Source organism: Martes martes, assembly GCF_963455335.1.
Source record: "Martes martes genome assembly, chromosome: 7".
Taxonomy (NCBI): domain Eukaryota; kingdom Metazoa; phylum Chordata; class Mammalia; order Carnivora; family Mustelidae; genus Martes; species Martes martes.
In genome coordinates, this window is record NC_137894.1 from 130,720,471 (window position 1) to 130,733,307 (window position 12,837).

Below are 12,837 nucleotides of genomic sequence, written 5' to 3' on the forward strand. Positions count from 1 at the left end.
CTTCCAAATGGTGCATTTCAGGGCCTCATGAGCAACTGGGATAAACTTTAATAAACTAATTGCATTCTTTTCTCTGAAGAAACTTCACAGGATAAATTCAACCAGCGAATGCGCACAGGCTGTAAACACAGCCCACAGCCTCGACTTGCAATGACAGGCTAAGGAGAAGCCAGCAGCCAAGCCCCTCAGAGCCGGTAGCCTCCTTCTAGACCCAGGAAGTAAGTGGACGTACGAAAGAAGACGGCAGCTCTGGGCTGAGATCTCCAGGGCACAGTGCTCTTGGCATCCTCTTTCTCCCTCTGCAACAGCCTTAGTGGAAGGCCCCAAAGCCCGCGGGCAGGGCCAGGCTGCGGGTGCAGTCCAGCAGCCCCCGCCCTTAGGGACGTGCTGCTGACTCCAGCTTTCTCAGGACCGTCTTGTTCCTAAGCCCCTGCCCCCAAAACCAAGCAAAGAGCAGAAACAGCGGCCCCAGCGCCGCGAGGGTTAGGGCCGAAGCCGTAGGGCTTCAGACCGGCCGCTCCCGGGCCCGCCAGATCTGGGAGGGGGTGTCGGTGGGGGGGCGGTTTCCCTGTCCTCTCCCGAGGCGAACTCGGCCCGAGCAGCCGAGGAGTCCGCACTGCCTCCCTCCCTCTCCGGGACCACCGAGCTGCGCGGGTGTGGCCTGGCCCAGCCCGAGCTCACCTTCCCGTCCCGGGCAGCCGGCTAGCCGTCAGGCGGTCCCGAATTCCGTCCACACACAGCGTCTTCCGGCTCCCGCCGGAAGCAGCGGCAGCGCGGGACAGGAAGTTTGGCCGGCCCCCAACGCTCACACCCACTCGCTCGCCGCAGGCTGGACTCGGCTCCCCCGCCCGTGCGGGGTTCCGCCCCAGGCGTAGAGGGCAGGGCCGGCGGGGGCCAGGCGGGGCTGGGCCCCTGCACCCCCGGAGCTGTGGTCTACCGTCTCCTGTTCATTCCATCACTTGGGGCCTCGCCGTCTGCCAAACCCGAAAAACCGGGTCAGTTCGTTCCAGCCGTGACGTCACGGCTTCCTTGCAGCAGCAGATGGGGTAGTTTTTCCTGTCAGCTGAGATGAGAACTAGTTACAATGGGGGCCATGGAAAAAGAGAGAACTACTGAAACATTTATCGACGTTCTCACTGAAGAGGACCTCAAAGCTTCACTGAAAAAGGAACTTGCAGAATCTAGTTCTGCACCGCAATCGGGACGGGGTAAGAATTGAAACTCAGGTGTACAACTTTTCTTGTAAAATGAACTCCCTAGAGTCTGGGTTCCCTATATTAGGACTGAAAGAGCTCTTGAATACCCACACTGAGGACTAGAACACTTGAGTTCCAGGCTGGATGCCACCACATGTTAGAGCTTTATGCGGTTGAGACTTTTTGAAATTACTAATTTTTAAATACTTGCTGTGTGCCACAGGATGAGGAACTCAACTAAGACAGTGGCAGTGGGAATTAAAGCTCTGAGTTCTCTAAGAAAGGCATTTTCAAGGTTAAACACAAGCCTTGATGACAGGCACCTGAACTAGTGAGGGAGTATTAGTTTGGTTGTGCAAACAATGGTGAGTTAAAAACAAAGTAGAAATATGTAAGAGGAAGGTAATTCCTCTCTAGATAAAACAGTTTATCCCAGATGCCAACAGGATATTTTGATTGGGAGGTCCTAAGCTCAAGTAAGAGGTCAGAAATAGAGATGCAAATTTGCGAGTTACCAACATACAGACCACAGAGGAAGGGCTCTCTGGAGATGAAAAGGTCCAGGAAAGGTATATAAAACAAGAAGAGGACACTGACGGGCCCCTGGGTGGCTCAGTCAATTAAGCGTCTGCCTTTGGCACAGGTCATGATCCCAGAATCCTGGAATGGAGCCCAGCCTTGCCTCCCTGCTCAGCGGGGACTCTGCTTTTTGTCTCCCTCTCCCTCTGTGTGCTCTTTCTCTCTCTGTAGTTCTCACTCTCTCTCAAATAAATAAGTAAAATCTTTATTTTAAAAAAAGGGGGGGGGGTGCCTGGGTGGCTCAGTGGGTTAAGGCCTCTGCCTTCGGCTCAGGTCGTGGTCCCGGGGTCCTGGGATCGAGCCCTCCATCGGGCTCTCTGCTCAGCGGGGAGCCTGCTTTCTCCCCTCTCCCTCTGCCTGCCTCTCTGCCTACTTGTGATCTCTGTCTGTCAAATAAATAAATAAAATCTTTAAAAAAAAAAAAAAAAGGAGGACATAGGTCAACTGGAGTGACTGATTACTAACAGTTTGAATCTACTTCCTACAATGTTGCAGACAAAAGTATATAGCAGGGTGAAAAAGGTGACCAGAAACCAGCACAACACTTGAAAAATATCCTCAATTTTATTGTTGTAAAGGGTTGATTATAATCATGAAGCAAACCCTCTTATTTAGAGGTACATTAGATATTGAACATTCATGTTTACAACCATTTGTTAATTTACTCAGTCAGTCCTGTCATTTTCTAAAGCTATCTTTGTTGCCAAATGTTTCTAATCACCTAAAACTTCAAGTGATATTTATACCTATTTGCCCTAAAATCTTTACACTATTTGACAGTACGTAACTGCTACCCTAAAACAAACATACTTTTATCAATATGTATTTGAATTTTTAGGCTATACAGTAAATTATTTAGCAAAACACAGATAATCCTCTGTGATAAACTAGTCTCTTCATCAACCTGACTGACCTGTTATTTATCTTCTCAACACAAAGCCTCTGCTCTCCTATCCTAAAAACTGCTCCACAAGCTCTGAATTACCCCAAGTCCCAACATATGCTCTGCCATTAAATCCTTTTTCCATGGAACTACAATATAGAAAAGCCATCCCAATTCTATTCTTACACCAAGTTATAGTTCGAGAATTACGTAAAGCATTTTCAGGTCAACATACATTTACTATGCGTCTTCTCAAGCATTCTATTTTAAATAAAAATTATTAACTGTAAAAATTGATTTATAAAGTATGATCCATTAAGCAGTTGTATCAAATCTCCAATGGTTTCAGAATATCTGATCAAATATCAAATATAGTCTCAGTTTTAGTAAAAGAAAGAAAAATAGGTCATGTTGACTTTAATCTATTACTGTAAATAATCATGCTGGACATAGAGAACATACATGATATTGAAGATATAGGAAAAATTTATGTTATGCAACTAGATGATAGTACCAATAATCAATTTAAATAAAAAACTATCTGTATTCTAAGAATTTTTTTTAATGTATCTTAAAAATCTTTGTGTAAGGGGCGCCTAGGTGGCTCAGTGGGTTAAAGCCTCTGCCTTCGGCTCAGATCATGATCCCAGAGTCCTGGGATCGAGCCCCACATCGGGCTCTCTGCTTGGCAGGGAGCCTGCTTCCTCCTCTCTCTCTCTCTGCCTGCCTCTCTGCCTACTTGTAATCTCTGTCTGTCAAATGAATAAATAAAATCTTAAAAAAAAAAATCTTTGTGCACGGAAAGAAATCTGTGTATTTCCTTGATGAAGGTGCTTATACAGATTACACAGAGGTTTCTTCTGAAATGCAAACTATCTGCTTTCCGATGTTACCTCCTGTCATCATGGACTGGAATGCAGCTAGAAAGAAAAAAAAAACCTAGATTATATGAAAACATAAATATCACTATCATACATGTTTATCAGTACAAACACATACATTTAATTTGAATAATTTCTGCAATGATTTTAATATTTAGAAGGAAATTGTCATGAAAAGAAGCCTCAAGTGAAACACTGACAAAGTTACAAGATAAACTAACCCAATTTATATCTTAAAAATGTGCTTTTTACCCAAACTAGAAATGTTTATATCTACCTCAATATTCACTGTTTAGAGTCTGAAGACTAGAATAAGTAAGTATGAGGATAAAATGTCAGCAAAAACAATTTTTCAAAAACTATTAAAAATAGGGGCGCTGGGGTGCGTGGGTGGCTCAGTGGGTTAAAGCCTCTGCCTGCGGCTCAGGTCATGATCCCGGGGTCCTGGGATCGAGCCCCGAATCGGGCTCTCTGCTTAGCAGGGAGCCTGCTTCCCCCCCTCTCTCTCTGCCTGCCTCTCTGTCTGCTTGTGATCTCTGTCAAATAAATAAATAAAATCTTAAAAAAAAAAAATAGGGGCGCCTAGGTGGCTCAGGTTAAACGGCTGCCTTTGGCTCGGGTCATGATCCCAGAGTTCTGGGATCGAGCCCCACATCAGGCTCCCTGCTAAGTAGAGAGCCTGCTTTCTCTCCCTCTGCCTGATGCTCTGCCTACCTGTGCTCTCTATCTCTCTCAAATAAATAAATAAAATCTTTTTTTAAAAAAACTATTAAAGATAATAGAAATCTGGGGTGCCTGGGTAGCTCAGTTGGTTAAGCTGACTTCGGCTCAGGTCATGATCCCAGAGTTCTGGGACTGAGCCCAAGGGCAGGCTCCCTGCTCCCTGCCTCTTCTCCTGTCTCTCCTCCCTCTCCCGCCCCACAATTCATGCTCACTCTCACTTTCAAATAAATAAAATCTTAAAAAGAAAAGAAAGAAACCTAAATATTGAAAATGTGTTTAATATAATGTCACGATGCCTTAGAATTATTCAACCTGGGGACACCTGGGTGGCTTAGTTGGTTAAGTGTCTACCTTGGGCTCAGGTCAAGATCTCAGGACCCTGGGATAGCCCAGGGTTGGGGCTCCCTGCTGAGCAGGGACCCTGCTTCTCCCTATTCCTCTGCTCCTCCCCATCCCTCAAGCTCACTGACTTGCATGCTTGCCCCCCCCATAAATAAATAAATAAAACCATTCAACCTGAAAAAGTTACCTAGAAGCTAAATGACTTTCATGATTGTTACATTTTTTCATAAATTGTTTCAAAACCAAAGAAACATTTATTATTTGAAATGTGAAAACAATACTTCTTATATACCACTATGCTGAACTTTAATGGAATTTGATTAAGATATTTAAGTAAACCTGCAGAATGGTTTTACAGGAAGGAAAGAAATGATTTAAAAAGAAAAAAATACCAGGGAAGTAGAATTCAAGGAAAAAAGGGAGTATTTGTGCTAAGCTCATGCATATAATAAATAAATCTACATTCATCTTACCTCCCATGTTTTCCAATCCATTTACCACAGTCTCTCTGATCTGTAAATCAAAACAGCTACATATAGTATTCTCAAGTTCAATGTATCTATTTACAGCTGACCCTGAACAACATGGATTTGAACTGTATGTCTATTTATACACAGATTTTTTTTAACACAGTACAGTACTATATATGTATCTTCCCTTATGATTTTCTTTCTTTTTTAAGATTTTACTTATTTATTTGACAGAGAGAAAGATCACAAGCAGGCAGAGAGGCAGACAGACAGAGAAGGGGAAGCTCCCTCCTGAGCAGAAAGCCCGACGCAGGGCTCGATCCCAGGACCCTGAGACCACGACCCAAGCCAAAGACTGAGGCTTATTAACTCACTGAACCACCCAGGCACCCCTCCCTTGTGATTTTCTTAATAACATTTTCTTTTCCCTAGTTTATTATAAAGAATACAGTATAGGGTGCCTGGGTGACTCAGTCATTAAGCGTCAGCCTTTGGCTCAGGTCATGAGCCCTCATCAGGCTCCCTGCTCAGCAGGGAACCTGCTTCTCCCTCTCCAGCAACGCCCCCCCCCCACAATCCCATGCTTGTGTTCCCTCTCTCACTATCTCTCAAATAAATACATAAACTTAAAAAAAAAAAAGGATACAGTATAAATTACACATAACACACAAAATATGTGGTAATCAACCGTTTATGTTATCAGTAAGGCTTCTGGTCAATAGTAGGCTATTAGTAGTTTGGGGGGAGTCAAAAGATACACCATGATTTTCAACTGCATGGAGGGGGAGGGTGTCAGCACCTTTAAACCCTGAGATGCTCAGGGTCAATTTTAATATTCTTCATTTTTGCAAAGGGCAGAAATGCTATTTAAACTTTCTGTCTAAAAATAGACATTCTTCATTTCTTGGAGGTAGCACAGAAAAGTTTCCTATAAAATGATTTTTAAAAATACAGTCCTCTTGGGGCTCATGGATGACTCAGTCAGTGAAGCATCTGGCTCTTGATTTCAGCTTAGGTCATGATCTCAGGGTCATGGGATTGAGTGTAGCATCAGCTCTAGGCTCTGGGCTCTGCAGGAAGTCTACCTGAGATTCTCTCTCTCTCCCTTACCCCTCCCCACCACTCACATGCGCATGCGCTCGCTTGCTCTCTCTCTCTCTCTCATAGGTAGATAAATCTTTTAAAAATAAAATCCTCTTTTCCCATTTCTCATCTTCAATTGGTAATATCACGAACTATACAACCTCTTTCCAAAAAAAAAGTACATAAACATAAGCACACACACATATAATTTTGTCTATGATTTGCAAGTTTCAAGAACATCCTAGGTCAGGGTCTAGACCCCAGATTAATAACTCTTGATTTTCAGCCACCAACCAAGATTCTTCAGAATATCGGCGAGGGAACAAAAGAAGTATGGTGGTAGAGGGTTAGGGGTACAAAGAAGTGCTTATAAGATTTTTGAGAAAGCATGGCTTCTAACACATAGTAGCATTCCATAAATATTTGTTAAAGTAATGAATATTAAAATTTGGGAAAAAAACAAATATTTATCTTGTAATATAGTCTAAGAAATGTAAAGGTTAATGAAATCTTAGGTAAAGGGACTAACCAGAGAGAGTTTCTCAATTAGGAGGTTATACTCACCTGGGAGTAAAACTTAATTTACAACATTTAGTACAATTTTGTAGTAATTTTTATTATGAAGCTAATGTTTGCTATCATAAACTCAAATAACATAAAAGTATCTTAAGTAGGGGCACCTGGGTGGCTCAGTGGGTTAAAGCCTCTGCCTTAGGCTCAGGTCAGGATCCCAGGGTCCTGGGATCGAGCCCCGCATCAGGCTCTCTGCTCAGTGGGGAGCCTGCTTCTCCCTCTCTCTCTGCCTGCCTCTCTGCCTACTTGTGATCTCTGTCAAATAAATAAATAAAATCTTTTTAAAAAAAAAGGTATCAGGGCGCCTGGGTGGCTTAGCGGGTTAAGCCTCTGCCTTCGGCTCGGGTCATGATCTCAGGGTCCTGGGATCGAGCCCCGCATCGGTCTCTCTGCTTGGCAGGGAGCCTGTTTCTCCCTCTCTCTATGCCTGCCTCTCTGCCTACTTGTGATCTCTCTCTCTGTCAAATAAATAAATAAAATCTTTTAAAAAAATTAATTAATTAATTTTTTTAAAAAAAAGGTATCTTAAGTAGCAGACAAATGATAGCGATAAAGAACAGAAGCAAGTTCTACCTTTAGTTTTCCTTCTTTATACCACTGACTCAGCTGTAGAATGCCAGACTCAAATTTGTCCTTATAGTTCAACACCAGAAATCTTTCTCTGTAGTGGAGAAGAAAAGGATAATGATCAGAAATTATAGAGGGTGAAATAATCCAACACCAAACCATTCCAGAACTTTAATATCTGTTAATCTTTCAAACATTTGGACTTATTCACACAGAGTCTGGTCAGATACAGTTTTGTTATTTTTGGTGTAGTTACAGGTGTAAGTATAGTGGACTTCTATTGTCTGGCCGGCATCCAGAACTCTGTTTGGTAATTAGCACTGTGATTTTACTTTGTGGGTAATATCCTTTCCCCACCCTCCTGTGACCACCCTCCTGGCCAGGCCAGTCTGAGCCAGTAAGTATCAGCTTTGGGACTTAACAAAACGGGAGAGAGCTGTTCTCTTTTTGCTTGGGTTACTAACCAGTATAGGACTAGAGGTAACAGTCATCATCTTGCTGTGCTGCAAGGGAGCCTGTGAGGGAACAGAGCCACCCCAAAATAAAGCACAGCCCAGAGGTAGAGAAAAACTGAGTGGTGATGCCACCACGCCAACCTTTTATCCAGCCAAATCTAAGTCAGTGCTAATACCGGACTTCTCAGAAACATGAGCCAATAAATTTCCTTTGCACTGAAGCCAATGTGAGTTGAGTTTCTATCACTTGGGAAAAAAAGACTTGCAAAAGATTGATAGAACAGATGCATTTTTTAGAAAGTTTTATGCCAAAAAAAAAAAAAAAGAAAAGAAAGTAAGTTTTCTGCTAGGGAGCTACTTCGCAAAAACCTAAATATTGAACTGGCTTAAAACGTATATTTTCAAGCTTTATTTAATAAGAAAAATAGGGGCACTTAGGTGGCTCAAATGGTTGAGTGTCTGCTGATTTAGACTCAGGTCATCATCTCAGGGTCATGAGATCAAACCCTGCATTGTGCTCCATGCTCAGCAGGAAGTCTGCTTCTCTCCCCTTCCTCCCTCTGCCCCTCCCCCCATGTGCACAAGCATGCTTTCTCACTCTCTAAAATACACAAATCTTTTTTAAAAATAAGGAAAAGTTATATATGAAGAACAATGCATTCCATATACGTCTATGATCTTTAAACTCATGAATCTGGTAATAAGGGGAAAAGGGGAGACCATACCTTGTGATGTTTCTTTCTTTTTGGATTGCTTCTACAGCAGGGGGTAGTGGAGGAGGATAAGGCACATCTTTGTTGTACTGAGAAATTTGACCGCACAGGATGATATGGCTGTTCTGATTCATCTGTTCAGAGAAAACTGGTGATTATACCCTAAGATACATGCCTTTGCTATGTTTATTGATTTTATGGCTACTTCAATGCCATGAATGCCTCCTTGATTATTGTATTTAATCATTTGGTGCCAATTAATTTGAAGCTTTGAAGATTTACGCCTGATATGTATTTAAGAGTTTTAATTAGCTAGGAAACAAGTCCCCTCCAAAGGAACATAGACGTAAATGAGAGTTTGGTAATGTGCAAAAGAATTACACTTGTGTCGCCATTGTTGTTGCTACTATTAGTAGTAGCAGTAAAGAATTTCCTTGGATTTAAATAATTAACCTCAACTGCACATAATTTTACATACAGTAAAAGACAATGTGGTATTAACAGCTAATGTTCATATTTTATAACATTGTCGATAAAATATATAAATACCTGTAATCTATGAAAATCCTTTCCCTACCCAAAGTCAAAGGCCATGGCTGTGAGTTAACTGATAGGGAGTTATTGTATTGTTCATCATTTGAACAATACAAATGTGATTTATTTTTAAGTAATCTCTATATCCAAGATGGGGCTAGAACTCACACCCTGAGATCAAGAGTTGCATGCCTGACCAACCAAGCCAGCCAGGCATCCCTACAACTAATTCTTGACAAAAATAAATTGCAGGTGAAAAATATAATATTGCTAGCAAAGAACTGAAACTGATACTCATGTGCAAATCTGCAAGCAAATGGAAGTAGCTGTAGCAAGCTTTTTGGTCATTTAATTACAATACTGACCATCACACTATTTCTCACAATAAACCCTAAAATTTTATAGAGTTTTTTTTCTCGATATCAGGTAAAAAGATAGTACATCAAATAAAATATAGTATTCAAATTTATAACAAACAAATCGGCACACAACCTGACTTATCACTGTATCACTGATGTCACCACCAACATTGTCAAAGTAAACATCCACTCCAGCTGGGCATAATTCACGGAGCTGTTCTGCGACATTCCCCTTTTTATAATTAACTGCAGCATCAAAGCCTAGTTCTGAGGTCAGAAAGAGGCACTTCTCCTGTGTTCCACAAATTCCCACCACTCTGGAACAGCCCATCAAATGGCCAATCTAAGGGGGAAATTTTAAAAATTAAACAATTTTCTGTTACCACATCTAAGTGTAAAAATGTGAAACCATACAAGATATGACAAGTATATGAGAGTATTCATCACAACTAGGTTTGATTACAGAGCTGCTGGCTTAAAGGAATTTGAAACCAAAAGAATTGAGACCAGATATAAGGCCATTCCTAAAAAAATGAAGATTGACTAACATTAGACTTAGTTTTAATGTTACAATCACACAATTCAAAGCTGATTTCATAAAAGAAATAGACTCTGAGGAATTAAAATCACTACTATGATAAAATGTTTTGTTTCAATGGTTTTCACACCATAAAGGCTGTTATTCATAAAACATAAATAAATAAAACATAAATTTACTTAAAAATTCTATCATAATCCTTATTATATTTCTAGAACCCAGTAAGTGCTCTCTAATTTGAAGATTCTTTTCAAAAATATGAGTTTGCCTTTTAATTCATAAATTCCAGATAGGTACTCTATGAGCTTCTTCCTCATATTGATTAAAGCAATGCTCTAGAATTTACCATGTCTGTTTTCGGTTAATAGAGAACAAGATACAAAAATCAACATTTTTCATGTTGTTATGAAGAGAGTCTAAGCATGTAATAACATCATTTCTACCCAAAATGTGTAAAATGGATATTATAAATTTGTTCAATTTTATATTTTAAACTATATACATGTATCCAGAAGTTTGATTATGACCACTTATTTTAGAAAATCAAATTAATTCTCGGAAATTTTACCTGCCCGGCCAAGGATCCACAAGCACCAGCAGCTCCACTAACTACCATTGTCTGATTAGATCCAGCAGTTATGTGACCTTTCTCCTGTATCCCAATCAAGGAAGTCAAACCAGGCATACCTATAGCTCCAAGAAAGTATGAAAGGTGTCCGTCCACAAGTTGTGGGTCCACCTAAAATAAAACATATAACTTTAAAAAATAATATTAGGGGGCGCCTGGGTGGCTCAGTGGGTTAAAGCCTCTGCCTTCGGCTCGGGTCGTGATCCTGGGGTCCTGGGATCGAACCCCGCATCGGGCTCTCTGCTCAGCAGGGAGCCTGCTTCCTTCTCTCTCTCTGCCTGCCTCTCTGCCTACTTGTGATCTCTGTCTGTCAAATAAAAGAAAAAAATCTTTAAAAAAAAATATACTAGGAATTCCTGTTTTAAGTCAACAATGTAGAGACAACCTGTTATGGACTGTTGTGTCCCCCCAGATTCTTATGTTGATGACCTAACCCTTAATGTAACTATATTTGGAGACAGGACCTTTAGGGAGATAATTAAAGTTAAGTAAGGTCCTAAGGAAGCGACCCTAATCCAAAAGGACTTGTTTCCTAGTAAGAGTAAGGAAGAGACACTAGAGCTCTTTCTCTGCATGTGCACAAATGAAAGGTTGAATGCCCTGTGAGGATACAGCAAAAAGGCAGCCAACTGCAAGCCAGGAAGAGAGGCTTCACTATAAACCAAATTTTCCAGCACCTAGATCTCAGACTTTTAGCCTCCAGAACTGTGAGAAAATAAATTTCTGTCGTTTAAGCCACCCAGTCTATGGTATTTTGTAATGGCATTCCAAGCAGACTAATAAACAACCCAATATGGTTTCTAGAACAGTAAGCCATTCTTCAGTCTTGCTAAAATTCTATAATTTACTTGTACAAAGTAAAAAAGAAATGAATATTACTTCTCTTTATAGAAAAACAAACAAACAAAAACTTTAAGGAATTCCCACATGAAAGACACTAAGCATTCTTTCTCATCAGTGCCCCAAGTATATAAAAATTAGAGAAGAAATATTTAAGGGGAAAACATTAGGCAGAATTGGAAGGTTTTAAAACCTCTGAGAATGAATGAATGAATGAATGAGTAAATAAAATCTTAAAAAAAAAAATCAGCTCAAACCCCAAGAGTTCTCATTGTTGATGCTTAAAATGTACCATAAAATATAATTTCTTTTAGTTTAATTACAAAATAAAATGAGGACTCAACTTTTTAGCATTTTATGTTTATATGTTTACCAGGCCCTATCAATAATTAATTATACTTCTACATTCTCTCTGTCTATTTTCTTATCTGTAAAGTTAGGGGGAATTGGATAAAAAGAAATGATATGGAAAGACTCCCTACCATAAAAATTTTATAATAATATTTTAAGGAATTGAATAACTTCAGTAAAAATTTAATTATCCACCAAAAATAATTAAGATTCGCTACCTTATTTGATTTGTACTTTGATTTTGATTTGATTTGTCATAAACAAATAAAATGGAAGTTTGTATTCAGCAGTCTTAAACAACTACCAGTTAAATCTACTGTATACATAAAGGTAATTGAGATGTGAAAGTCAGCGATACTTAGAAAGCAGACTCCCTGCTTCTCCTTTTCCCTCTCCCTGTGCCCCTACCTGCCCCGCTTGTGCTCTCCCTCTCTCAAATTTAAAAATTAAAAAATCTCTTTAAAAAAAGTACTAAAATTGTATAAAACTTTTAAGAAAGTCCTAGTCATATTTCTCATAGCATTTAATGTCCACACTCATCTGTGAGAGAGCTACACTATTTTCTTCTTCCACATGCAGAAGCTAAGGGCCAGAGGCATGAACTAACTTCCCTGATGACATATATTAGGTTGAATTACATGAAGCTTCCAGGTTTCATAGGGAAAAACAGACAAATATTGGTAATTTCGCATGATTCAAGTAAGAGCAGAGACTGAACTCAGGACTTTGATAGAAAAAGTCATTTCAAGAACAAACCAAATGCACTTCTTAAGTTAAATGGCAATTTCTCAGGAAACTTTAAAGCACACAACTCTAAGGGGCCTGCTGGTTCTTGGCATAAAATATTTTTTGATGCTTATAATTCAGGTTTTATTTTATAGTTGCAAAATCTAGAAATAAAATACAGAAAACACCACCATCTGCTAATAATCTAAGAACTGTCATATAGTTATGGCCAACAGTGGAAAAGAAACAAAGGTTTTCCACATTTTGGAAGCTATCTAAAAGAAAACATATGCTTTTATTATTTTTCCCTGATAACAAACTGAATGCCAAATGCTCAAAGTAAAAATTAAACGGGATGGAGGCAGGGGGGAGATGATCCAAATACTGCATATTATA

The 12,837-nt window shown here is 40.1% G+C and overlaps 2 protein-coding genes across 9 annotated transcripts in view; both read right to left on the bottom strand.

Annotated features, from left to right (window-relative positions):
• The window catches only part of ZNF410 (zinc finger protein 410), a 39,074-nt gene extending 38,098 nt beyond the window's left edge, over window positions 1-976 (bottom strand). Inside the window, exon 1 of one of the 4 annotated variants that reach the window (XR_013967106.1) lies at window positions 682-760. The gene's annotated coding sequence lies outside the window, so the exon portion shown is untranslated. Of the gene's footprint in view, window positions 1-681 lie in introns of all 4 variants that reach the window. The other 3 variants (XM_080808268.1, XM_080808269.1, XM_080808270.1) reach the window with 3 other exon arrangements.
• A 1,339-nt stretch (window positions 977-2,315) lies between these two features.
• The window catches only part of PTGR2 (prostaglandin reductase 2), a 28,584-nt gene continuing 18,062 nt past the window's right edge, over window positions 2,316-12,837 (bottom strand). For 4 of the 5 annotated variants that reach the window (XM_080809627.1, XM_080809629.1, XM_080809626.1 and 1 more), the window contains 6 exons: window positions 10,465-10,635; window positions 9,492-9,701; window positions 8,478-8,599; window positions 7,304-7,391; window positions 5,078-5,117; window positions 2,316-3,578 (listed from right to left, as the gene is read on the bottom strand). In XM_080809627.1, the coding sequence (XP_080665753.1) occupies window positions 3,502-3,578; window positions 5,078-5,117; window positions 7,304-7,391; window positions 8,478-8,599; window positions 9,492-9,701; window positions 10,465-10,635 (708 nt within the window). In that variant the 3' untranslated portion in view covers window positions 2,316-3,501. The remainder of the gene's footprint in view (window positions 3,579-5,077; window positions 5,118-7,303; window positions 7,392-8,477; window positions 8,600-9,491; window positions 9,702-10,464; window positions 10,636-12,837) is intronic. The other variant, XM_080809628.1, reaches the window with a different exon arrangement.